A 27,168-nucleotide genomic window follows, 5' to 3' on the forward strand; every position below is an offset into this window, starting at 1 on the left:
CTTGCCCATCGAATGATTTCCAGGGAATGCATAGTGTTTGGTTAGTAGGACCTGTGTGTACTTTTTTAAAAGCACCAGTAATGTGCAGTTTGGCCCTTGCTCTTGTAAAATCTTCTTGCTTTGCTTCTTCTTTGCATTTATACAGGAGAGGCCTGCTGAGTGGAGCACTGACACGGCGAGTTGCTGCCACTTACCAGGAAGGAGGACAGGAGGGGCAAGGTAATGGGGAAACCAGAGCTGCATGGGTGCATCATCATCAACATCATCATGTTGGTGCACCGTACAGCTCTGACCTTTCTGTTGCCTTGGCCCTCCACTTCTCCCTCCTGGTCAGTGGCAGTGGCTGTCCTGCTAGGAGGCCAGGTACACACCATTGCCCCTCCCCACTAGCCACTCCTGTATATTCAGAGCTCAGTGGATTCTTTAGCAAAGCTTTTAAGTTCGAACAATGATATATTTCTAAATCGATTACTTTGCATCCTTTTCTTCTTCTTGTTTTTTTTTTTTATTAAAAAAACAGGAATCCACTTGTTTCTATAGCAATGATACATTTCAAAAATGGCATAGCTGCTTGCCTCACAAAATGAAAGGTGAAAGGCACTTTTCTAGACGGGTGGTTTCTTTTCTCGTTGATTATGAACAGAACACTGGCATCGCTTTGTTATCGCAACAGGTACAATGCACCAAAGGACTCCGTTTTAATTGATAACTCTGAACAGATGGCAATTTGCTGCTCTTGTTTAGAATGGATTCTCATTTTTTGTCATGTGATTTATGGTTTGGTGAAAGCATTTGAATTGAATTAGAAAGGGGGCAATTCGCAATGGATGGGACAACTGATTGAAAGCCCCCTCTCCCCATTTTCCCTGGCTGACCCACCAATATCAAACCTGTGTCCTGCAATAGCCTCAACTCCCTCCCCACCCCACTGCCAAGCTGAGTTCCTTCAGGAGGAGTGGTGGGATATTAATTAACTAATTAACACATAAACTTCCACAGTTCACCTAAGTTCACAGGTAGTCTATGAATGCCTTTCTGAAGACTATAGATCCTTCTGTTCCCTTTCAGTTCCATGATTCCAATATATATGTTGGATGTTTTCTCCAAAACAATGGCTATGGTGATGTTTTAAAAAGGAAACATTTTAAAATGAGTCATTGTATCTTCTGGTGCTCTGATCCCTGCAATTGTTGTCTTTTCTAAAACATCTCTTCTTCTTTGTCAGTTACAAATGCCACAGGTGCCTTCTCCCTCCCTTAGAACAATAATTAGGCAGTATATTTTTGATTGCCCCTTAGAAGGCAGAGGAAGTGCCCAGACAGATTGCATCTGGGCACCTCTTCTACTGCATTCTTAAGGTCAGTAAAAGTGTGTTGTTGTTGTTTAATTGCTCTTGGCCACGAGGGCACGAGGCACGAGGGCATTCAGCTAACTAAACGTCCCAAATCTGGGACTCATAGGTGCCAATTCCCTGGGGCCCTGGGTGCCCAAACCCCCACAAAATTCCCCATGAAGGGGCCAGGCACCCACAAATTTTGGTGTCAGGGCCAAGCATGCTGCATGGCACCCACGACCCTGGGCAACCACGAGCGCGGGGCTAAGCTTTCACTCCTGCTGGGACTTTGAGGCCTGTCTAACAAGCACTTCCTGAAGAGGCAGAAGCAGCAGTGTGGCAGAGAAGAAAATGAAATCCGTACCTGGATTACTTGATCTTCTTGGAGCAGAAGAGCATTCTGCCCATCTGTGTGCAGTTCTGGCTCCATATGGCAGTTCTTTGAGCCAGCACTTCGTGTATGTTCCCTTTTCTCAGCTTCTTTTCTGAACTTTGAGGTCCCAGCCTCTCAGAAAGTGCTTATTAGCTATGCCTAAGGGATGAACCAGGGCCTTCCCTTCAATGAACGCCTTCCTGGCAATGAGAAGGTCTTAACCACGTATGAATTGGCTCTTGTTAGGGCAACTATACCTGCCCAGTTCTAACACTCTGCTTGGACACTGTGTTTCTGCTGTATCATTTCTTTCTTTGATAATGCATATGTTTAACTGTGTTTCCTTCTTTTTCTTCCTAGAATCGGGCATTGGTATCAGTGCATAAGTTAACAGACGGCAGCATGAATAAAAAAAGAAAATTCCCAGCCTTCTGGTTTCCAGATCCGCGATTTATACCAAATGGATTGTATTTTCACACAAACAGCCATTTTCTGTATGCATATGGCAATCAGGTGTGTAAGAAGGAAGGTGTATTAACAACTGGCACATAGTGTTGCAAAGGTGGCATTCCAACCCCCAACCTCTGTCAAACGGTAGCAGGATTCTGGGGGTTCCAGACCCTCACCCCGCGGCCGTGTTTCCCTTGAGAATCAAGACACAGAAGTCACACGTCCTCCAACATTTCTCTGATGAAAATAGGAACGCCCCATTCCATAACAATAATTCTACTATTTATACCCCACACATCTTACTGGGTTGCCCCAGCACTCTGGGCAGCTTCCAACGTATGTAAAAACATAATAAATCATTAAACATTAAAAAAAACCAACTTCCCTATGGATTGCCTTCATACAGCTCGGGGGTTGGATAACTCCATACCATCCAACATTTTCCCAATGAAAATAAGGATATCCTAAGGAAAAGTGGGATATTCCTGGATCAAATCAGAAACGGGGATGGCTTCTCTAAATCAGGACATCCCTGGGAAATGGAGACACTTAGAGGGTTTGAGTGGAGGCTGTCATAGCTTTAAGAGTTAGGATTTATTCCCATAGTTACACCTGAATTTAGATGGAGGGTTTCCAGATCTTAACAGCACAGTTATCTCAAGAGAGGCTTCCCCCCCTCACAGCACTGCAGTCCAAGGCATTTCTCCCAGCTTTCCCGCGGCCTGCCTGCCAAGATCGTGCTCCTTTCCTTTTTCTGTTCCAAGCCTCCTGCCCAAAGCCCCAAACTCTTCTTGTGACATCACACCCAGTTACCCTGGCAACCTTCCAAATTTCCTGTCTCTGTTTATATTTTAGGGTGGGTGGGAGGGGAGGACAGTTCTCTTGGATTGCCAGTGGCCCCATCTTGTTTCTTAATGGCTCTGTACTTAGCTTGTGGCTAGGGTAATCTTCCTTTGTCCTGCATGATGGTTCAGCCTGCATTTTTACATTGCTAAGCTGTCTCACACCTGGGTTAAGACATCAAACCATTATTAATTTCTTTTTTTAAAAAAAATATGGGTGTCTTGACTCTGGTGGGCAGTGAGAGCACACCTTGCTCCAGGAAAAGAAAGCGGTTTGCATTGAAACTGCTGCTACAGCGGAGAGGAAAAGGCTCTGATTTGGCAGCAGTTTCAATGCAAATTTGGGCAGTTGCCTGGGACGGCTCACCTGACTGCCCCCTGGCATGGTCATGATGTTGGGTGATTGAAAGGTGTGTTGTCCTGCACGCTGGTCAAAAGTTGGCTTGCTGGATGTGCTTGAGTAAGATGCATGTAATCAGAGTTGTGCAGGCACGCAACAGAGTTGCTATCCTGTGGGATATATTGTCCAGTGACTTGTTTCTGAATATTCATTCATTTGAGCATAACTCCCAGATCACCCTTATCTTCAGAGTGGTTAATAGTCAGGAGCTAACAGAGAGACAGCCAAACCACTGTTCCTCTCCCCTGGAAGTCTGCATCTATGTGACTTTTTGTAAATATTCATCAGCATCTTCAAGACAATGTGGTGGGTGCTTCTAGGTATTTCAAATGATGGGGTGTTAGAGGAGGAGGAATACCTTTGTTGGGGGACACGTTGTGCTCCTTCTGGGGTAGTCTGTCCACCTTTAGTTCCTACCTTGTGCTCAACTCTCACTTGTGGCTCCTATTAGCTGTCAGTATGTGACAGCGGCCACACCCCAGGAAATGGCTTTGAGTGACCTGCTAAACCAGGTGAGGGTTGCTGATGGGTTTCAAACCTTTGATGAGTTAGGGATTTACCCTGCTTGTGAAGACAGGCTGTGGTGGATTGAGCAAATAAAACCCATTAGGAGTCCAGTGGTCAAGTAGATGGTTTTTGCACATTCTGTAGAAGGACATGAGGGGCAGGTGAGGCTCGTCAGCCTGGTAAGATAGCCCATCTAAGAGAAGGAAAACTCTGGTCCTAAACCTCTGCTGCGTTGTGGGCTATATTAGGGAGAAGAAAATGCTAATGAGCAAACCCTACACAAATCTGGTCTGGAATCCCTAAGATGCTTGGATAACTCCTTGTACACCACCTTCCAGCAACTCCTGCAATCAAGTTATATGGTCTCAGCGGCTGCCCCCAGTCATCCGTTTAGCTGACGCATGTATTGCCCTGCTTTCCTTTGAACCACATCAGCAAGACCAAGGGGGGGCCTTGTTTTTCTGGGCAGCCCACGACCTCCACACTCACTGCCCAGGCTTGTACCCCCTTTTAACATTTACATGAAGGCGCTGGGATAGATCATCAGGGGGTTTGGGCTGGATGTCCATCAATATGTGGATGATATCCAGCTCTACCTCTCTTTTAAATTGGAACCAGTGAAGGCAGTGAAGGTCCTGTGTGAGTGCCTGGAGGCGGTTGGAGGATGCATGGTGGCTAATGGATTGAGGTTGAATCCTGACAAGACAGAAGTACTGTTCTTGGAGGATGGGGCGGGCTGGTGTGGAGGACTCCCTGGTCCTGAATGGGGATACTGTGCCCCTGAAGGACCAGGTGCGCAGCCTGGGAGTAATTTTGGACTCACAGCTGTCCATGGGGGCGCAGGTCAATTCTGTATCCAGGGCAGCTGTCTACCAGTTCTATCTGGTATGCAGGCTGAGACCCTACCTGCCTACGGACTGTCTCGCCGGAGTGGTGCATGCTCTAGTTATCTCCCGCTTGGACTACTGCAATGTGCTCTATGTGGGGCTACCTTTGAAGGTGACCCGGAAACAACATGCGGCAGCTAGACAGATGACTGGGGGCAGCCGCTGAGACCATATAACACCTCTCCTGAAAGACCTACATTGGCTCACAGTACATTTCCGAGCACAATTCAAAGTATTGGTATTGACCTTTAAAGCCCTAAACAGCCTCAGCCCAGTATACCTGAAAGAGCATCTCCATCCCCATCATTCTGCCCGGACACTGAGGTCCAGCGCCGAGGGCCTTCTGGCAGTTTCCTCACTGTGAGAAGCAAAGCTACAGGGAACCAGGCAGAGGGCCTTCTCGGTAGTGGCGCCCGCCCTGTGGAACACCCGCCCATCAGATGTCAAAGAGATAAACAACTACCTGACATTTAGAACAGGGCAGGCAGCCCTGTTCAGGGAAGTTTTTAATGTGTGACATTTTAATGTATTTTAAATCTTTGTTGGAAGCTGCCCAGAGTGGCTGTGGAAACCCAGCCAGATGGGTGGGGTACAAATTGTCAGCATCGCCCTTGAGCCAGTGTACCAACTGGACTCATGCACTACAGCCCCGACTGGGCTAGGCGAGCTGGGTAGCACTGCCAGAGACCTCCTTTCCCACAGGAACAGGTCACAGTGCTGTGGACTCACAGCTTGGAGCTGAGAGCACCGGATTCGCTTCCACAATTATACAGTCGTTGCGCAGCAGCGTTTTGCAGAGTCTTGCAGAGTATAAACCACTCGGAGAGCAGCTCTGTAGAATATCTTCCTTTTATTCTATTGCTACAGCTATAATACAAAACTATATACAGAGCTACAAATTCTAAGCATAAATCAATGCTATACTCTGAGTGCCTGCAGCTGCTCTTAGCAGCAATCTTATCTATAAACACGATCTCTTGCACTCTCTCTCCGACACACTGACTGACTCTCTCTCACACACACAGACTGGCTCACTCACTTGACTAATTAAGTAGAGAGCAGTACATTGCTCCTCCTCTCTGTAGAGTCAGCAGAGACCTCAGGAGATTCTTGGATATGGGAGGGGTGAAATCTCCTCATCCTCCCCCATTTCATCCGACCATTCAAGAATCTTTAACATAACTGCAATTTACACACACACTCCAAAAGTTGTTCTCTGCTTACAACCTTGGTAACATATTTGCAGGTATCTTTCTCCCCCTTTATCTAAGACACTTTATCACATCATTAAACAGTTACTTCAACCACTCTGTGTCTATTAGGAAAGAGTTAAAGCATAAATCTCAACCTGTAGTTTACACAAAATACACATTGTGAATACACAAATGAATAAGCAGCTTCTGGAAAAATCTTCACACACATTTCTTTCTCTCAAATACAAATTGACATTTCTAATTAAGCAGATTTGAACAAACCACTTTCAGAACTCAAATACACGCTTTCCTTCTAATATCAGGTAAGGAAATAAATGCAGCGTTTTGTGCTACTACTCTCAGCACACTTCATGCTAGGTTTAAAAACCCCACTAGAGTTGCTCGTGACCGCAGCCTTTGCAGACTCTTCAGAAAACCTTTTTGGTGGTACCCCCTTGGTTGTTCTCTCGGATCTGCGCAAAACTCTTTGATCCTCTTGTTCTGGTGCTTCCTCCTCTTTGGGAGAATGGGGAGCTAAAGTATATGAAGCTGCTAAGTCTGAGTCAGCGTCAGACTCACCTGAGGCTTTTGGGCTCTGATAATCTGTGCCATCATCTGGATCTATACTGGCATCAGAATTATCGCCAACTACAACAGAACTTGCCTCCCTCTTAACTGTCTTTGCCCCTTTTGCACCATCATCACAAATGGGATGGCACTGAATAACGCCAACTCTGTCCCATTGTGGATTGTCGTCAATGCTCCTGGTCAGCCTTATGGTTTTCGTGTCTGTGATCAGGACACGATAAGACCCTTTCTCATATCCTAGGAAAACACCATGTTCTCCATGCTTACTCAGTTTGTCACCCTGCGAGGTGTGCACCCAAACCTCCAAACCAAAAATTTTAAAGTGCTTCACACACGGCTTCCTTCCGTGAAGCATCTCATATGGGGTGCAATTTATACTAGACTGGTACCTCCTGTTATACACGTGACAGAAAAACAAAAGAGCTTCGGCCCAAAAGGGATTGGGCAGCCCCGAATCATGTAACAGTGTTCTGATTCCTTGCTGCAGGGTCTGGTTCATTCTCTCACATAAACCATTCTGCCAGGGCGATCTGGGTGTGGCGGTCCTATGCTCAATGCCCTGTTCAGAAAGAAAAGCTTCAAACTCTTCTGAACAAAACTCTCCACCCCTGTCAGTGAAAAAACAATGTACATTCTCATTATGTACATTCCTGAGCCATTTACAAAACTGACGAAACTTAGTAAAGGCTTCAGACTTTTTCTGCAGCAAATAGACCCATGCATATTTAGAGTAGGAGTCTATCAAAACCATGAAAAACCTTGAATTGCCTCTAGAGAGCGCTAGAGGCCCCACTAAGTCTGCATGAATGACTTCATATGGTTTCTTGGCCTCTCTCCCAGACTCTGTACCTTTGGGAGCTTGCTTTGCCTTACTCTCAGCACAAGAAACACATTTCATGTGGTAGGGACATTCTTTTAGCTTCATACCCGGAACCATATCAGGCATTTTTGCCACAGCCTGGAAATTCAAATGACCATAAACACGGTGGTAATGATGAATACATTGGTCATGCAACTTCTCATTCTTATCAACAGACAAATTGCAACACTCTTTCTCAGTTGCTTCTGCAGTACCTGTACCTGAAACAAAAGGCAATTGATACAGACCATTAACACATTTTGCATATAGAATGAGCTTGCCATCTCGACGAATTTCACAGCGAGATTTAGCAAACACCACCTTAAAACCCTGATGATCAAGCTGGGAAACACTCAACAAATTGTCCTGAATATCAGGCGCATACAGGACATTCTTAATAGTTGTATTCAGGCTCTTTAAGAACACAGTTCCCTTAGCCTCACTCGTGATAACAGTCCCATCTGCTTGATGAATTTCTTTCTCTTGCTTCTCAAGCTGAACAAAGAGATCCTTATCTTTGGCTACGTGGTTGGAACAGCCAGAGTCGATCACGAAGAAACTCCGCCCACGTTGATTGCAGCAGCGAGAGATCAAAACCTTTGAAGTAGCAGGTGCTTGGGGATTTCGTCCTCCTCCCCCTCTGCCTCTGAAGCTTCCCTTCTTCTTTGAAGATTTCTTGCAGCACTGAAAACTCAAATGGCCTTGTGCTCCACATGAAAAGCACGGCTTCAACTTTAGTGCTTTAACAGCAGCAGTTTCACTTTCACTTTCCCCTGCTGAAAACTCAGGCACATTTTCAAGCACATTTTTAGCAGCACAGTCCCGGCTTTCTTTAGCAGCCTGTCTGCGATCCCACTCATTCAGGAGCACGCTAGACACATAATCTTCTGTTAGCCGGTCAGAAGGCATTGTAGAAATCTGGGCAGCTACTCCATCGTAAGAATCATCTAGGCTATTTATCATCAGCATTGCAAACACAGCCTCTGAAATAGCCAGGTCTCGCTGAACAAGGTCCTGTCTGAGACGCTTTAACTGAGATAGATGGCTAGGCAAATCACCACCTTTCTGCAACTGTAACCTGCACAGCTTCTTGAAGAAAATCACACTGGAACCAGCATTTTGTCTCAGATGCATATCTCTCAACTTATGCCAAACAGCTTGTGCAGTCTCTTGACCCTCTAAGTTCACCAGCAAGTGGTCTGAAACACTCAAAACAATTGTCCCTCGGGCTTTCATATCTGCAGCATGCCACTCAGCCCAATCATCATCATCCTTATCTGGAGGGTCATCTTCTATCGTGTGAAATAGCTTTTCCCTTTGTAAAAGCGCTTTCATCTTAACTTGCCAAACTGCATAGTTTTCAGGCGTGAGGAGAGGAAAGGACAGAGCCATCTGGCCAGAATGTGCACAGGCCATGTCTGCTATTACTTAGAGCAAGACACTTCCCTCGTGCAAACACAGATAAAGCCCTGGACTCCTTCAGCCACTCTCTCTCCCACTCAGAGCGCAATTAACAGGCAAACAGGGATGCTATCTTCTTTCTTTGGCAGTCAGCAACATACCTCAAGCAGCAGCAACAGCAACAGCGGCAGCTTGAACACTCTGCTCCAACACAGCTCTGCTTCTAGGCACCACAAATCAGTCCAGCATGCAGCCTCCGTTCCACCGTCCAGCAATCAGCAACAGAAACCTCTGGTGACTGGGACGACTGGGATGACTGGAACAACGACTGGTCAGACGACTGGGCCCATAACCGATGTCAGCATCGCCCTTGAGCCAGTGTACCAACTGGACTCATGCACTACAGCCCCGACTGGGCTAGGCGAGCTGGGTAGCACTGCCAGAGACCTCCTTTCCCACAGGAACAGGTCACAGTGCTGTGGACTCACAGCTTGGAGCTGAGAGCACTGGATGCGCTTCCACAATTATACAGTCGTTGCGCAGCAGCGTTTTGCAGAGTCTTGCAGAGTATAAACCACTCGGAGAGCAGCTCTGTAGAATATCTTCCTTTTATTCTATTGCTACAGCTATAATACAAAACTATATACAGAGCTACAAATTCTAAGCATAAATCAATGCTATACTCTGAGTGCCTGCAGCTGCTCTTAGCAGCAATCTTATCTATAAACACGATCTCTTGCACTCTCTCTCTGACACACTGACTGACTCTCTCTCACACACACAGACTGGCTCACTCACTTGACTAATTAAGTAGAGAGCAGTACATTGCTCCTCCTCTCTGTAGAGTCAGCAGAGACCTCAGGAGATTCTTGGATATGGGATATGGGAGGGGTGAAATAAATTATTATTATTATTATTATTATTATTAGGTCACTTCAGTGCTGCTAACACAGTGGTTTGACTTCAGCCCTAGAGGCGCATTCCATTGTCTCTCAAGACAGATGGATGCCAACAAAGATCTCTTATACAATATTCTTTATTGTCTCTCCCCCTCCCTTTTAGGTGTGGATTTCTTATGATGGAGGCAACACTTTTGTACCATTATTTACTTTAAATGCTGAGATGATTATAGATGTAGATTCATGTGTTTACACCCAAGCGATTATATTTGTGACTGACGCGGCAAACCTTTACTACACTAAGGCAGGTAGGAAAACATTAAAAAGTGGAGTCTCCTGCAGTCTTTGAACACTCAAATATGAGATTAGGCTAAGAAACCAGGTCCCCCAACCTATGTGTTCTCATAGTTGGATAGGGAGAAACAAGTGGAAGCACCTGATGCACCTAAGGAATTCACTCTCTGCTGGGCAGAACCAGGGAGCCCTAAGGGTGCCCAAACCAAGAACCATGTAGACTAGAGACATAGATTCACTGCATCTTCTATGACTTCTACCTTAAGTGAGATTGCAGGAACTTGGCTGACCAACAGCAAAGGCTATTATCTTGTCTACCCCCACCTTCAAAAACCCTCCATCGCAGACCAAGCCATTCAGACCATGAGGCACAAGCAGCTTCTTCCAAAAAGGAACAACACCTCCTTGCATGCTTCAAAGTATTTGACCACATATGACCTTGTTAGATCCTGGCCCTTAGGAACTATTGTCTGAAGTTGCATAATTTAGATATACTTTCTCCTCATCAAAACGATCTATTTCCTCATTGCATTGATTAAATATGGGTTGGAAGAGCTGTTGATCTCTCCAAATATTCACAGAAACCTATTGTTCTAGAATAAACTCATGCTTCCTATAATAATAAGATTTGATGCATGCCCATTATTTATATTTCCCCTTTTCTGTAGGTTTACTGAGATATGCCAAGCTTTTCCCACCAGCAAAGGGTATCTTCAACATGTACTTTGACCACCTGGGAATATTAAATCATATTTCTCTGAATGATTCAGTTGCCACATTTGTAAAAGAGACGAGTGTGGATGTGGACACTTTATTGAAGGTTAAGTATGCTTTTGATGTGTGAATGAAAAATGTCTATGAGATTGTAATAATTGTTCTTGTTAAGGACAAACCTTCACTCTTCCAACATGTCAAAGTAGGAAGCTAGTGCTAGAATGGACACTGGAGTCATTAATCCAGCATTTTTTCACCACTATCCAGATATCCTTATAATAGATTTAATTCTTTTTTTAAAAAAAATTAAAAGTTGATTTCAGAAAAGCCACCATTATAATGGGTTACAGCAAGAAAGACAATTCTGTGGTTCCTGAAAAAAATAGCTGCTCACTGCTTTCTGAGGGGGAGCGGGGGCGACGTTTGCGGTCCCTCAAGCTCTGGCCTCACGTGCTCCAGTCGTTGCAGGAAATCTCTCCCCAGTCCCAGGAACCCTGGTCAATTCCCTGCCAAGAAGGACCATTAAAGCTGGCAGTCTGGGCATTGGCTGTTGCTCCTGCCTGGCCTGGCAGCAACACCTTGAAAGGCGGTGGGCCTCAGCGGCGCAGTCGGGTCCCAATAGCTTAATCCGAACCATATTTCCTGTATATGTGCCCTATATGCCGAGGGAGTGCATTAATGAAACTTTCAGAAAACCATTGCGTTTGCCCCACCCCCTTAGCACAGGCAAAGTCACATAATGCTTCAACTAAGTTGCCACCTTCAACTCCTTCACTTCTTTCAAGTGGGACTTGAAAGTGCTTAGCTTTAACTGACTCCTACCATTATCTTCAGTACCCTGAACAAATACTGATTTTTAAAAACATAGTCTTGTACTCATTAGAAATTTAAGAAAAACTAGGGAGAAATTAGTACTATCGGTATTATTTTTTGATTACTGCAGCTATGTCTGTGCTGCTTAATTACCAGTTTCATCATCATCAAACCTTTTATTGGCATCACATACCAACATTAATAGCAATCAATACCGAATTCCCGCCTTCCCAGTGACACAAAACATTTGTCAAATGAAAGAGACAAAGCAATCTAACATTACATCTCTAGATGTAATGTTACATCTAGAGGGAGCTCAGATGTCTGCAGTGTGTTTCGACGACAAAAAAACAGATAAAGATATTTAGCCACTAACTTGGTGAGCTCCTGATTGTTCCCCAATAATAGAAAATGTATGACCTCTAACTCTGGTTTCCATTTGGGGATGCAGAGTTGATCTAGGAACTGCAGGCGGAGAGCAACATATAGTTTACATTTAAGAACAAGTTGCTGTCCCTTTATGTTAAACCGTTGTAGCCCTGGGGAAAAAAAGGGATCTAGCAAAACTTCACTAAGGAGAGGATCTTTATCTGTTGTGAGGCAGATGTTTAACCAGCATGTAAGAAATCTCGCCCAGGCTGCAGTCTCTACCTTGTGTTGACCTCCTCTAGACACAAGCTGCCTGCACTTATTCTACCGGCTGGGTAAACCCTGGCAGCCAGACTGGAATTCCGTAGAGCAATTGAGCTATAACTTTGACGTTGAAGACCTTGAGGGCAGAGGGGATATGTGAATTACCTCTTGTTATAAAGAAACGCAGTTTCTAAGCAATTTCTCTTCTGATTGCTATTATAAATTAAATTATCTTTTTAAAAATTCCTATTTATTCCTAAAATTGTTTAGCAAGTTTTGTATCTATAAACGCATGAAAATATATATATATAATTAATTTTCTCACTTTGTTCCAGGATATTGACTTAGGTTTTGAATGTCCTTTGGCTGTACAGTATATCACTGAAGAGCAGATGTTACTTTTAAACCACGAGCCACTGATAGCAACAAAACGTGAGAGATTCAGTAATCTGCAAAGAGGCAAAAGATTAGATTATGAGTAAATATCAATAACAGCATATGTTTTGTTAACAAGCAATGTCTTGTTCTGTTGGGTTTTTCTTTTTAATGTACCCTGCTATTTTACAGAATATAGCAAAATAGCATCTCTCTAATTTGGTTAAATTGTTCAGAGGGTTGCCACTTTCTTGTTCTGCCTGCTCTTAGAACCACTTTGTACTAACATTTGTGATGTATACCGTGTAATACAAGTTTCAAACAAAACTTGTAGGCTTCAAAAATATATCAGTAGGAGATGTGTGTGTCGTAGGAAATTGGAAATGGTTTCTGCAGTGTGTATGATGATGACATGGTTTCCCATGACTTCATCATCTGGGGGGGATGGGGACCCACCACCACATTTGGGAGCAAAGACTGCTGGAATCTGCTGTCTTCCAGGGATGTGATATTGCTAGAGCCAGAAGTAACAGGTTCAGATAATATGGCCCATGAAGTATTGCACCTACTGGGTGTACCTAACTTGGAGATTAAGGGGTATTTTCGTGTGATTTGATTTAATATTTGTATTCTGCTTTCCCCACAACAACTGTTGAGCTCAAAGTGGCTCACAGTAACAATAATACCATTACAAGTTAACAGACATTGTGATCATGGTAGTAAATTCAAAGCACAGGAGAATATAAAGCTAAAGACAAATTCATCAAAAAATTACTACAATTCAATACAAAATCATAGTGATTCAAAAGATCAGAAATAGCTGCTGAACAGCAGCCCTGTGCCAGCTGACATGCTTGAAACCACAATTTTCTCTTAGTACTATTTTCCAGCAAGGGAATGTTAGGAACTAGTCGAAATTCATTAAAATTCATTAGATGTGTGATCTGACATCATCAAAGTGGTATTAAATGTATGCTTCTTTTTAATTTAGGCCAGGAGGATCGTGTATAGTCAGAGAGGTTTTTAGGACGCCAGCTCCTCCGGGCTTTATATCATCTGTACTGGTAGATGTTCTAGATCGGTTTCCTGTTGAATCTAAACTTGATAGCCCTTGTACAGCAAATACTTTAAGAGTTTTGCCCCCTACAAGGACCAGTATATCATACAGGCTTCAGCTGACTTCTCCAGGTTTGTGCATCACCTGATAATGAAAAGTTTTTGGAAGGAGGGTCTTTGGCTTATGCTAATCACACTTAAGTGGGGAAAAGAATTGTAGGGAATACTATTCGCCTAAGATTGGTTGCATGGTGGTGGCCCCTGCCCAGCATTTCCTAATTTCCTATGTAGCCTCTTTTATATGTTCCTCGCCATCCAGTCATTTTTATTTCTACTAGATCCCCTTCCTAAATCAACAGCCAGCCAATCAGTCTCCAACTATGTGTAAATTCATAATTTTCTTATGGAGACAAAATGGCAAAATGAAGGAAGGATATGGACGGTGTATCCCAGAAAAGTAAGGTAAGGAGTTAATCTGGTAGCCCCATAAAAAGAAGAGAAAGAGCCCCCAATTTCCAGCCTGTGAATGAAGCATGGGATTTCAGCCTTCACTTGACACTGCCTGCATTTCTGAGGTTTCCAGCAAAATAAAAAGTTTCATGAGCTGTGGGAGTTACAGGGCTGCTGTTGACTAGGAGAGCCACACAGGTAGTGGCAGTCTGTCAAAAATTAGGAATCTAAACTTTATATCAAAGAAGCCATAGCTTCAGGTCAGTTTATCTTTTGTGTAAATTAGGCATATTCATAGCAGCAGCAGCAGCAGCAGCAGCAGCAGCAGCAGCAACAGCAACAACAACAACAACAAGAAAGGGAAATGCAGCTTCTGCACATTGAATGATGTTTTCATTATTTTCTTGTTTTCCAGGTCCTTATATGTTCAAACCAACCGATCTTGAGAAAACAGTGGTGATTCCAGGCAGTAGCAGTTTCTTCATTGTTCAAGTTGTGGATGACCAAAATGCTTTAGGAGATGCTACCATGCCTAATAGGGTGCTTTTAAATACAGACATTCCACCTGGGAGGTGGTTCTTGTATGACTTTGGCACTGTAAATAAAAGAAAATGGAAAATTGTTGTTGACATATGTAGATATACAGTACAACAGTTTGATGACCTACCACGCCATGCCATTAAATACTTGGATATTGGATCAAAGCTGGAATTGAAATTCAGAGTGACTCCAATTAATGTAGGTAAGACTGTACAGACCGTATTTTTCGCTCTATAAGACGCACCAGACCACAAGTTTTTGGAGGAGGAAATTCTGAATCTCAGAAGCCAGAACAGCAAGAGGGATCGCTGCGCAGTGAAAGCAGCAATCCCTCTTGCTGTTCTGGCTTCTGTGATAGATGCGCAGCCTGCATTCGCTCCATAAGACGCACACAAATTTCCCCTTACTTTTTAGGAGGGGAAAAGTGAGTCTTAGAGAGCAAAAAATACAGTATTTCTTGTCTCTCTACTCTATGTATTCTCTATAAAATGTCTGAAAGTGTTTGAAATCATATGAAAGCAAACTCTTTATAAGTTATGATCCTCACTCTAATAATTTAACTGAAATTCAACAAAATGTATTTTACATATATTTTTATCCTATTGACTCCCATCCTGCCTACAGATCTTTCATATGGATTTCTCATTTTGATGTGCATTTGTACACAGATATATATGAAATAAGGGTACACTAGAATCAGCCAAAATCCTCAAGTATTTTTCAACCCAACTGCAGTCTCAGAGTGGAGCTAAGTTTTGCCTTTTGTGTGAGGTTGTTCTACAGGAAAGAAATATTGGAAATAAACATTATTCTCATTGTTGTTTCCTTCCACAGCGTATAATGTGTTCCATAATAGGCTAATGCACGTTGTAATTGGAAGGCCTTCTCTACTGGATGTGAGAACAAGAATTTATTTTGATGACAACAATAGCAATTTAATCGATATCACTGTTCATAGTAGATTTTTTGAAAAGGTAACATGATGCCAGCTCTTTTCAGAGTACCTTGATAAAGTACACACAGCTTTAATGTGCATTCAGACTCCAAAAATCTTCTCCCCGTGTTTTTGTACAAAACAAATTTACGTTGGTTTTAGACCACTTTACGCTATGGCTTTCCTCACAGAACCCTAGAAATTGTAGAGTAATGAGACTTGGTTGTAGATGTGATGGGAATTGGTTGCAGATGTTAGTAGGTGTGGTGGTGAGCTGGCAGGGAGGGGCCAGCTTGTGTGCTGGGAAAAGGCATTGGGTTGGATACTTAGTGTAACCTGGGGTGAGAGGGAGCCTCTCCTTTTGGACATGTAAAAATCTCAGGGTACCCTGGTAAAGGCGTCTGGGTTGAAATCCGAATGTCCAGATGACGTGAGGTGGGGGTGATGGGCCAAAGGACTTCCGTTCAGTGGCCAGGGGCTGTCAGCTTAGTTTACCAGCATCTTGAGGGGACCCTTAACCCAGGACTGACATTGTGAATAATCATCCAGCAGTCAGGTAGGATGATTTGGGATACACACCCAATGCCTATGCCAAAACCTCATGGCCAATTTATTTCCAAGTTCTTCTCATGTCATTTTTGCTGCTTACTTCCCAGTTCCCAAGGCACACTGCGCACAGGCCTCCAATCCCCCTCCCACAAGCACAAGCACATTTTAAAAGCTATAAAATGTTAATCAGCCAAACGCCTGAGAAACACTTTCACCTGGCAACTAAAGATATGCAATGAAGGCACCAGGGAAGCCTCCCTAGGGGGAGCGTTCCACAAACGGGGAGCTACCACAGAAAAGGCCCGCTTTTGTGATGGCACCCTCCAGACGTCTTGTACAGAAGGCACATGCGGAAGGGCCTCAGGTAATGATTGCAGGGTCCTGGTTGATTTAGATAGGGTGAGGTGGTCCTTGAGGTATTATAGTCCTGAGCCGTTTAAGGCTTCTTAGGTCAAAGCAGCACTAATTGGCAGCCTTTGGGGGGAACGCAACACTGATACGAAAACCAGCCACTCATAGTGTTACACTCCTTTTAATAGCCCTCACCTAGCCCTAATCACCTTCAGTTTAGCACAGACACAGCTATATGGTATAAGACTACACTACAAGGTTTACTGAAAGCAATGGGAGGCAAGTTATTAATGACTACAGTGCAATTGTATCTTACACAGGCATTCCATTCAAAGCAGTCTGCATATCTGCAAAAATGTGTATACTCAAATCATTGGAACTGGACCCCTTCATGAGCATCCTGGGACTCCAGAAGCCCTGAAGTGCTCTTGCGAGATCTCACAGGTCCATCCAAGTTCTCTTAAAATCTCCCAGGAGCACCCCAGACCCGTCATGCAGATAGGCAAAGCATGGCAGAGATAGCTTAAAAGTTCTTTTTTGCATCAGATTTTCCTGGTGCAAAATAGCTTTTAAGCTCTGCCTTGCTTCTCAAGCAAGGTGCTCGCTTCCTGCCAGCTCCTTATTCAACTTGCAAGATTTCAACCAGCCAGACTTCAACTGCGTATGGTTGAAATCAGGCAAGTTAAATGCATGTATGACATGGACGTACTGTAGGTCTATTGTTATGAATGGGGCCCAGTCCCAGCTATCTTTACCTGATGTGTGACCCTTGTCTTTATATGGATATATTGTTGTCATACGTTTGTTTTGGAGTATTAGATTAATAATATTTATTATTCCTGTTTGAGAAACATTTGTCATATGATAATTCTTAAAACTATTCCAATGGAAGACAGAATTTGGATTTCTTCTAGTACGTACAATGCACACATGCTGTGCTGGTGAAATGAATGCAAATGCATTACATCAACAGCCATGCTTGCATGGATAAGGCTCTATGGCAGGGGTCAGCAAAATTTTCTACCAGCGGGCCGGCTCACTGTCCCTTAAATCTTCTGGCAGGCTGGACCACACACACACACACACCAGCAGAGGGGGCTTCTCTCTCTCCCCCAGCCCCTCCCTCCCCGATTTCCTACCTCCTCTGGCGGTGGTTGGGAGCCGGCAGCGGTGGCGGCAGCTCTCGCTTCTGGAAGAGCTTTCCCGGGCGCCAGGCACAGGGCCAGCAGTGTTGGGTGTAGTGAAGTGTTAACCTTCTGTGCCTCGAGCCTGAGAGGAGGCATGTACAAGGGAAGTACGCCAGGATGTGACGAAAGCAGCTTGGAATGCTGTGAGCTGAGTGGAAAGCGAAAACAGTTTGTTGCGTCGCTGCAAGCTGAGAGAGAAGGACGCAGAGATAATGCAGCTTGAATCAGATGGCTATTGGAGTTTGTAAATACGCTATTTTGTTCCCAATAAAGAGATATTAGGATAGAAGAAACGTCTGGACTTATTTACTGCCCTTTCGACACACAGACGCTGTGTTATTCTGCTAATTGCTTTACGACTGCTCCAAAGCCACACTGCGTAAACAGAAGCTACAGAGACTCGCAGGGGAAGCGTGGCTGGGCGCCAAACAATAAAGCAATAAATCTATAGGAAGAGGTTATGGGTCAACGCGAAGCGTGTGAGAAAGGGCTTGGAAGACTTTAAAAGACTGAACGTCAGCTAGATCGACTGCCAAGGCTTCAAAGAGAGCAGAGGGCAGATCGGAGGAGGCTGATGGAGAGGGAGCTGGGAGCCACGTCTTCCGGAGTGCCCGGTTTGGCTGCGGAGTGAGTATTATCGGCTTCTCTTGCAAAGGTCAACAGAAGGGAAAGGAGGCAATGGCTCAGCCCCATGGACATGGCTTTGGGCTTAAACTGTTATGTCAGAAACTGGGTAGCCAAAATTGGCTGCAGTGGAGCTTTCAAGTGGAGCTTTTGCTGGTGGGGGAGCAGCTCTGGGACGTAGTCCAGCCCCCACAGAACGCAGCTGGAAAAGCAAAGGCTGAAAGGGCTGCAGAGCAAAGTGGAATTGAGAAGCGTGTGCTTGCTTTTTTGGCAGAAAATGTGGATGCTCATCTAGTGCCAGTTGTCCTGGGTGCAAAAAGGCCAGAGGTCGCTTGGCTAGCACTCCGAGAGGCTTGTGGAGCTGGGGTGGGAAGCAAGGGCCGAGACGTGGCTGCATCCGAAAGGGAAGGGCAAGATGGCGCCGGCCACATTCGTGAGAGCCAAAACACAGCTGAGAGGAGCTGTGAGCCCCCACGGGGGGGGGCAAGGGACTGTTGCTGACAATGCTGCTGGTGCTTTTGCTGAGCCTGGGAGCCGTATGGATGCTGCAACGTGTCTGTGTGAGGAGCCTGGAGAGAGGCCAAGTGTTGGGAGCCCTTTACCCACCAGAGGGGGTGCAGGAAAACATCCTGGGAGCCCTGGGAGCAGTGGGGGGAAAGTGAGCAGTGAAAGCTCAGAGACGCCTCTTTCTCCAAAAGCTGCCAAGAGTTGTTTACGCCAAGAGCTGAAGCCTAGCCGTGCTGGAGGCTTCAAGGCCGGCCACCTGCAGCAAGTAGAGATAAGAGCTGTGGAGTTGTGTGGGAACGCCAAGTCCAGTCTCCAAGGCAACTGAGAGAGTTGCATCTACGGAAGCTGTGAAGGTCGTGGGCAAGTCTTCCTGCCGGGGGGAGTCTGTTGCCGTGACAACCAGAGAGGACATCTGCAGAAACCCCAAGGAGGGGGGTAGTGACAAAATTGTTGCCATGGCGACCCAGGAAAGTCAACAACAAGACTTTCTCACTATAATAATCGACTCAGGAGCGACAAATACGCTGGTGCCATCCAGTGGTCTTTTAAGAAATTGCAGGACAGTAAAAACTGAGAAACTTGTAACGATTGCAGATGGAAGCAGAAAAAGACTAACAGAGACAGGCTTTTTCTTCTGTCCTTTTCTTAAGCATGAAGTCAAAGCTTATGCAGTGCCCGGTTTAACTAACTGTTTATTAAGTGTGCATGATTTACTCACTGATGGTTATCATGTCTCTTTTGCAGGTACAAAATGTGAGTTTTCCAAGGATGGGAAACACGTGTACACAGTGCAGTCTAAAGGCAATTTGTTTGCTGTAAATGTGCCTTTTTCTACAGGAGAGGATGACGCCGAAGATGCGAAGGGCCAATGTGTGAATGTAGCGCCTCACCATGGTTGTTCACATATTTGGCACCGACGCTTCGCCCATTTGAATTGGAGATATCTTCAGAAAGCACCAGAGCTGACACAAGGGTGCAAGTTTAATGTTTGTGACAAATTTTTAGATTGTAATGCATGTAAACAGGCAAAAATTGTGACAAGCTCCTATCCAAAGTCAGAGAGGCAGACCACACAACCCTTTGAATTAATTCATGCAGATTTGTGTGGACCCATGTCAGTTGAGTCACTGGGAGGATCAAAGTATTCTCTGCTTCTGATTGATGAATTCTCGAGATCTGCTTGGACCTTTGCCCCGAAAACTAAAGGGGAGGTGGCTAAAATGAGCAGGGATTGGATCACCGCAGTTGAGGTAACCTTTTCCACCAAAGTTCGTGGCTTTCAAAGTGATAGAGGTTCCGAGTTCACTGGTTCTGTTTTACAGGATTTTTTTAGGGAGAAGGAGATTAGCCACCGATTGACCGCTCCTAACTCTCCGCAACATAATGGGCTGGCAGAGAGAAAGAACAGGACGGTGCAGGAAGCTGTGTCTGCGATCCTGTGGGACGCAGGACTACCCCAAAAGTATTGGTCTGAGGCTTGGAGATTTGTGGTCCATACGCAGAATAGAGTTTACAACTCTAGTGTAGGAAATACGCCGTATTTCTTGCTGCATGGAAAGAAGCCCAAGGTACACTACCTTCGTGTGTTTGGTTGTGAGGCTTGGGTGCTTATTCCAAAGGCTCTACGCAAGAAAGGTGAGCCAAGATCTAAAAGAATGATCTTTGTAGGGTATGAGCCTGGCTCAAAGGCCTGGCGGTTTGCGTACCCAAGTGGAAACCAGTCAAGGTTGGTTATCAGCAATAGCGCTGAGTTCTGTGAGCAAGCTGGTTGGAAACATCTGCACGCTAATCCAGACGTGATTCCACAGCCGTTCTTGTTGGAATTCAGGCTCGGTCAGAGCTATGTGCCTATCTGTTCAGGCACCGGCTGAATTCCTTTGACCTCCTGTTCAGGAGCACTCTCTAGAAATTTTGTGAGAATCACTTGACCAGATTCAGACAAAATTACTCTGTAGAGACCCTTTTCATAACCCACAAAAATGCCTCTGGCATTCTTAACTCCACCCGGAGCTTCTGTCTTCACATGAGACCCAAAAACCTTGAAATGGGCAACAGAAGGTTTTCTGTGGAACAGTTTCTCAAAAGGAGAACTTCCCAACTCTTTTGAAAACTTTCTCAACCACGTATAACAAAATGACGTTAGCGATTCAGCCCAGTACTCATGTGGCAGATGTGAACTAAGCAATTGCGCTTCCATTCCCTTTTGCAATTCTTTGCTCACCCTAACACAGACACATTTGTTCCAAGCTTCTTCTGAAGCTGCAATTTTGTGTCTTATCCCTTTCTTCTTCAGGAACCTCTGGAAATCCTGTAAAAGAAAAATTGGCTTCTCATCTGTGCAAAGACAATTTATGTCAGCATCATGCATATTTTTAACCTTGTCACAAAACTCTTTAAACCTTTCTAAGGCTTCTTTCGGTCTTTCCAAAAGATAAATCCAGACAAAACCTGTGAAAGAATCAACACATATTAGGTAATACTTTGCATTGCCTCTAGATGGTGCTAAAGGACCAATCACATCAGCATACACCCGCTGAAATGCCTTGTCGACCCTCGAGGTGACCTGGTTGGCGTTCTTCTTGGCTACACCTGCAAAAGAAATCATGTTAGAATCACAAGAATTACATTCCATGTAATCACTTTGATCAAAAGTCAACAAATATAGTCCATCTTTCTCTTCAGCAGAAAGATACAACTCTCCATCTTTGTAGATCTCGCAGTGTTGATCATCATAGGACAGTTTTAGTCCCTGCTTGGCAATCTGCGAAACGCTGAGCAGATTGTACTTCAACTCTGGAACCAAATAAACATTGTTTATAGTCAAGTTCTGACTTTTAAGATACACAGTCCCAATTCCGGTGGCTTCCAGCTCTTGACGGTTGGCTTGTTGTACAACGAAGCTTTGCTTCTTAAACGACGAAAACAAATCCCTATGATGGGTCGTGTGAAATGTACACCCAGTGTCTATGATAAAAACGTTCTCCACATCTGGCTTGGTTCCTTTCGACATCAAAGCCTTTGCAGGCTTCGTCTGTGACTTGGCATGACCTCTGCCTAGCGCCTCAGACTTCGTGGAGCTTCCCTTGGCTCCCTTGTTCTGACGTGGCTTCTTGCAGTACCACTGAAGATGCCCAGTCTGTCCACAATTGTAGCATCGGACAACGTTCAAAGCTACGGCATTTGCTCCAGTAGCTGTAGCAGTGGGGGTGTCAGAACTCCGTTCTTGTCTCCCCCTGTCCTTGACTTCCAGGGCAGCGAGTCTGTCATGTTCACAAAGAACCACGGCAAAGACCCTGTCCGACGTTAGATTAGCTGCTGGGAGGGACCCCAGCTGACTGGCAACCGTTTTGTAAGTCCGATTCAGACTGTTGATGACCATGAAGCAAAACACTTCCTCCTGCAGACGGAAATTGCGTTCCACCATCTGTTGACGCAGAAATTTCATTTCCGTCAGGTGCGCTTGAAAATCTCCATCAGGCGCAAGCCTCAGGTTGGTCAGCTTCTCAAAATACAGCAACGCTGAAGAACCTGCATCTCTCTGATGTGTCCTTCTCAGCGTGTCCCAAACATCTTTCGCGTGCTGTAAATCCTGTATATGAATAAGCTCAGAGTCTGACACGTACAGAATTATAGCAGTTCTGGCCTTCACATCCTGTGACTCCCAAGCACGCGTTGGTGCTGCAGGGATGGGGTTCTCAATCACCCCAAACAGTCTCTGATTCTGCAGCAGGGCCTTCATCTTAATAGACCAAGATGCATAATTGTCACTGGTCAAAAGGGGCGGAGAAGGCAGGGCTCCCCCCTTCTTAGCATCCATTTTGAGTCCTTGCATTGACTCTCAAACACAAGCCTCTAAATCCAATAGCTGGCTTGTTTACACTCTGTGCACATGGCAGCTATAACACTGGCTGCTTGCAGAGTCGTTTTCAAGAGTTTCTTTCTAAGGGCCTAGTCAAAACACTTCCAGCCCTTATCTTGAAACTGGCCTGTGTTGCTAAGCAACTGCATTCTTTTCCTTGGACAGGATTAACCACAGGAATGTTTGGAATGCAGAGTCCTTCTCTCTCGGAGCTGTTTTTCCCAAACGCGGCTCCCTCGAAGCAGAGAATGAATCAATCTGCATTCACACTTTTAAGCCCGAAAATCTCATACCTGGGCTCCGTAGCTTGGCTTTCAGCTTCCTCTGGTGAGCTCCTGGCTGCAGAGAAATAGCCTCTCACTTCAGGCTTCCATGGAGCAATGGAAACAGCAGCTCTGCCACTCTTTCATGCAGACTCCCATGGATCGAAGAAACCATCTGGCTCTGGCTACCACTGTTGTGATTCAGGCTCGGTCAGAGGTATGTGCCTATCTGTTCAGGCACCGGCTGAATTCCTTTGACCTCCCTCCGGCGACTCCCGGCAGGAAAAAACACACGAGGTCCGTTCCGGCGATTTTCCTCAGGCTGTGAGAAAAACACACCAACTGCTTCTCCTCCTTCTCCTCCTCCCTGCATATCCCCAGGGAGGGGAATCAGACTCAGACAGAAATGTAACTACATGCTTTATTCCTGTCTATAGCAGTCATACAGTCAAAGATGTCTGCTCTCTTCAACAAACAGAGAGAAACTCAAAACTCCACCCATGTACATCCTGTACAGGTCATATGACATACACTGAGCTCATATCCTGTGCTCAATAAGGATGGACTGCCCCTTTGTTTCCATGGCAGCAGTCACACACATCCTGTTTGGCTTTCCAGCCACAAACAGCTGTCTGAGCTGTTAGAGCCTTTGCTTGCTGCTGCATTGCTGCTTTAGAATAACAGTTCTATGACTCAGATGTTGAGGAGGAAGAGGAACTTGTTGCTGGGGACCACGGTCCAGAGCAGCAAGGTCCACCACAGGGACAGAGTCCAAGGCAGGGACAGCTCAGGATCCCTCAGAGGGGGGAACCTGGAACACCTCCTCAGGCAAGTGTCAAGTTTGAGCCAAAGAGTGAGCCTTCTTCACCTGCTGGACCAGCTGTAAGGCCCAAGAGGCGCAGCAGGTCAGAGGGGGAAGACACTGAAGTTGAGGATGATTTAGCTGGACCCAGTGAAGCAGCAGGGTCACCAGGATTCACACTGAGGAGATCAGCGAGGACAAAGAGGCCTCCTGATCGGTATGACGCTTCAAGCGTCTGGGTAGGTTCAGCCAGATGTGAACCTGAATCCTTCAAGGATATTCAGAGTTTACCTGAGGAAGAAGCAGATAAGTGGCACAGGGCAATGGACAAAGAGATGAAGTCCATGAAAGATCTAGGTCTGTTCTCACTCACAGAGTTGCCACCAGGAAAGCAGGCTGTGAGTTGCAGGTGGGTTTACCGCTTGAAACCCACTGACGCTGGAGAGCCGCAGTATAAAGCCAGGTTAGTTGCTCGAGGATTCACTCATAGAAAGGGAATACGCTTCACGGAGGTGTATTCGCCAACGTCACAAGTGGAGACTCTGAGAACGCTTTTAGCTTGTGCAGCACAGAAAGGCTGGAAGGTAAACCACTTTGATGTGGATGTTGCCTACCTTAACTCAGATCTCCAGGAGGAGCTATACATGATTCCTCCTCCGGGGTTTGAAAACTTGAGGCAGGATGTTGTGTGGAGATTGCACAAATCCATCTACGGATTACGTGAATCTGCTAGAAACTGGAACATGTGCCTGAATGAAGCCTTAGAAGAGCTAGGTTTCAGAAGAAGTGTTGCTGATAGTTGCTTTTATTTGAGAGGTTCAGGTGCAACACAAGAATATTTGCAGATTTGGGTTGATGACTTGTTATTCTTTTCAGAGATGGATGAACAGGCAGAGAAGTTTGCCAAAGAGCTAGGTAAACGGTTCAAGCTTAAACAGCTTGGTGCTGTCAAAACCTATCTAGGTGTCAGTGTTGAGCGTGCACAGGATGGAAGCTTCTTGCTCAGCCAGAAAGGCAAAATTGAGCAATTGCTTCAGAAAATGAGGATGAGTGATTGTGCAGGAGTGAAAAGTCCTATGGAGACTAGTTTTGTGAAGGACATCCAGCTAGTAGAACGCGCTGCGTTCGAAAATACTGAAGTGTTTCAGGATGAGTGATTGTGCAGGAGTGAAAAGTCCTATGGAGACTAGTTTTGTGAAGGACATCCAGCTAGTAGAACGCGCTGCGTTCGAAAATACTGAAGTGTTTCAGTCAGCCCTAGGGAGTTTGTTGTACTTGTCCCAGTGGAGCAGACCTGATATAGCGTTTGCTGTCAATCTGCTCAGCAGGGAAGCTTCAAACCCTAGTGTGCAAGCCTGGAATGGCATCAAGAGAGTTCTGAGGTATTTGCAGGAAACCAAAGACTTTTGTCTTAGGTTGCCAGCACAAGGAGAAGTCAAACTGACTTGCTTTGTGGACTCGGACTGGGCTAATCTTGAGGATCGCAAGTCTGTGTCTGGCCTGGTGGTGAAGTTTGGGAACTCAGTAGTTGGATGGAGGTCCAAGAAGCAAAGTCTTATAGCGCTCTCATCCACTGAGGCTGAGTTCAGTGCTCTTTCAGAGGTGTGCAGAGAAGTAGAGTTCTATGCTTGCTTAGTACAGGAACTCTGCGAAGTGGATTGTCAACAGATACGTGTTTTCGAGGACAATCAACCATGCCTGCGTTTGGCAGAGACGGGTCAATTCAAGGCCAGGACTAAACACCTAGACATTCGCTTTCGGAATGTGTGCCAGAGTGTTCAGGAGGGATTAGTTGTGCTGAAGTATTGTCCCTCTGCCAAGAACCTAGCTGATGGGTTCACGAAGCCACTCTCCTTCCAAAGACATGGAGAGTTTTGCGAAGGTCTGGGTTTGGGACGACCAAGGGTCGATTCTCCCCTCAGGCGCGAGGTAAGAGGGGGTGTTGGGTGTAGTGAAGGGTTAACCTTCTGTGCCTCGAGCCTGAGAGGAGGCACGTACAAGGGAAGTACGCCAGGATGTGACGAAAGCAGCTTGGAATGCTGTGAGCTGAGTGGAAAGCGTCGCTGCAAGCTGAGAGAGAAGGATGCAGAGAAAATGCAGCTTGAATCAGATGGCTATTGGAGTTTGTAAATACGCTATTTTGTTCCCAATAAAGAGATATTAGGATAGAAGAAACGTCTGGACTTATTTACTGCCCTTTCGACACACAGACGCTGTGTAATTCTGCTAATTTCTTTACGACCGCTCCAAAGCCACACTGCGTAAACAGAAGCTACAGAGACTCGCAGGGGAAGCGTGGCTGAGCACCAAACAATAAAGCAATAAATCTATAGGAAGGCATGCCAAGCTCCGGCCGAAGCCCTGCGATGCGCCCATGGGCCTCTCTGTCCATGGCTCCCTTGCTGGCCAATCTGAAGCCTCACCGCCCATGAGCTGAGGAAACCTGGCACGGCTTTGAATTGGCCAGCGTTGCTGCCTGCCCAGAGGCGTCTGCGGCTTAGAATTGGCTGCGGGAGCTTCCTGAAGCCAATCCATAGCCACCCACACACACACCATGGAAGTCAGTCCCCGTGTGGTGAGATATCAGTTTAGCACGGGGACTGACCGAGTGGGCAGCAGAGTCCTTGGGCTGGATTAAAGAGCCCTTTGGGCCTTATCCGACCCACAGGCCTTAGTTTGCCAACCCCTGCTCTTTGAGTGCGTTATAAACATGCAACACCAGATGGTGCTGGAGAAAAAACAAACAAAATTCTTTGCGATTTTCCATAGTGTTTGTTTTCTTTTGTTATAACGATTTAATTTCTGACTTATTTATAGTGGGTTTCCCCCCATGTGTAGATCCATCCTATGATGGGAAGCTAATTATATTCATCTATGTTGGAGACCAAGTAATGTTATGCTTTTTCATAAACATCCCTAGGGTAAAACCACCATAGCTGTTATGGCATTGGGATCTCTCCGATGTGAAGTGACAGCTCTTGTCTTAACGCTGAAGAATTCCTGCTCCTATCTTAAATCAATGCACTATGTTCTATCTGCTAAAACCTCTCCTTCGGACTGGCTAGTTGAGGATGTCAGCGCTGAACCAAATGGCTCAGCGATTGCCAGACTTTTAAAGCAGCTACCGGTAAGGATCCTAAATCCTACATTTTAGTTTAGAATTCTTTCGTACCCTTTCTTAAATGTTCTGAACAGGGGAAGGGCACAGATGTACCCATTGTTCTATGAAGCCCTGGGATACATTTTTCCAAAGCCATACCCAGGCACAAGACTCAAGTGTGGCCCATGAAACAGAGAGCAATGCTGAGGACATCACTACACTCTCTGGCATCTGTGTCAGTGAAGCAGGCAAGTAAAAGCTAACTTTTCTTCTGATAGAAGGCAGGGTCAACATTTCCAACTGTCTTTTTTTAAAAAAAAATCAATTTTTTAAATGTTTCATTAATAACAATCCTATGGAGGCCACATTAATTTGATGCCAAATC

At 45.3% G+C, this 27,168-nt stretch overlaps 1 protein-coding gene across 2 annotated transcripts in view; it reads left to right on the forward strand.

Annotated features, from left to right (window-relative positions):
* Nucleotides 1-27,168, forward strand: part of LOC309340326 (cation channel sperm-associated auxiliary subunit beta-like) — a 55,784-nt gene that overhangs the window by 18,518 nt on the left and 10,098 nt on the right. For both annotated transcript variants that reach the window (XM_081859023.1, XM_081859022.1), the window contains 9 exons: nucleotides 521-673; nucleotides 2,067-2,219; nucleotides 9,896-10,040; nucleotides 10,695-10,846; nucleotides 12,522-12,664; nucleotides 13,553-13,749; nucleotides 14,483-14,809; nucleotides 15,442-15,581; nucleotides 26,604-26,810. In XM_081859023.1, coding sequence (XP_081715149.1) covers nucleotides 521-673; nucleotides 2,067-2,219; nucleotides 9,896-10,040; nucleotides 10,695-10,846; nucleotides 12,522-12,664; nucleotides 13,553-13,749; nucleotides 14,483-14,809; nucleotides 15,442-15,581; nucleotides 26,604-26,810 — 1,617 coding nt within the window. The remainder of the gene's footprint in view (nucleotides 1-520; nucleotides 674-2,066; nucleotides 2,220-9,895; nucleotides 10,041-10,694; nucleotides 10,847-12,521; nucleotides 12,665-13,552; nucleotides 13,750-14,482; nucleotides 14,810-15,441; nucleotides 15,582-26,603; nucleotides 26,811-27,168) is intronic.

Source organism: Podarcis erhardii (assembly GCF_964252035.2).
Source record: "Podarcis erhardii genome assembly, chromosome: 1".
Classification (NCBI taxonomy): Eukaryota; Metazoa; Chordata; class Lepidosauria; order Squamata; family Lacertidae; genus Podarcis; species Podarcis erhardii.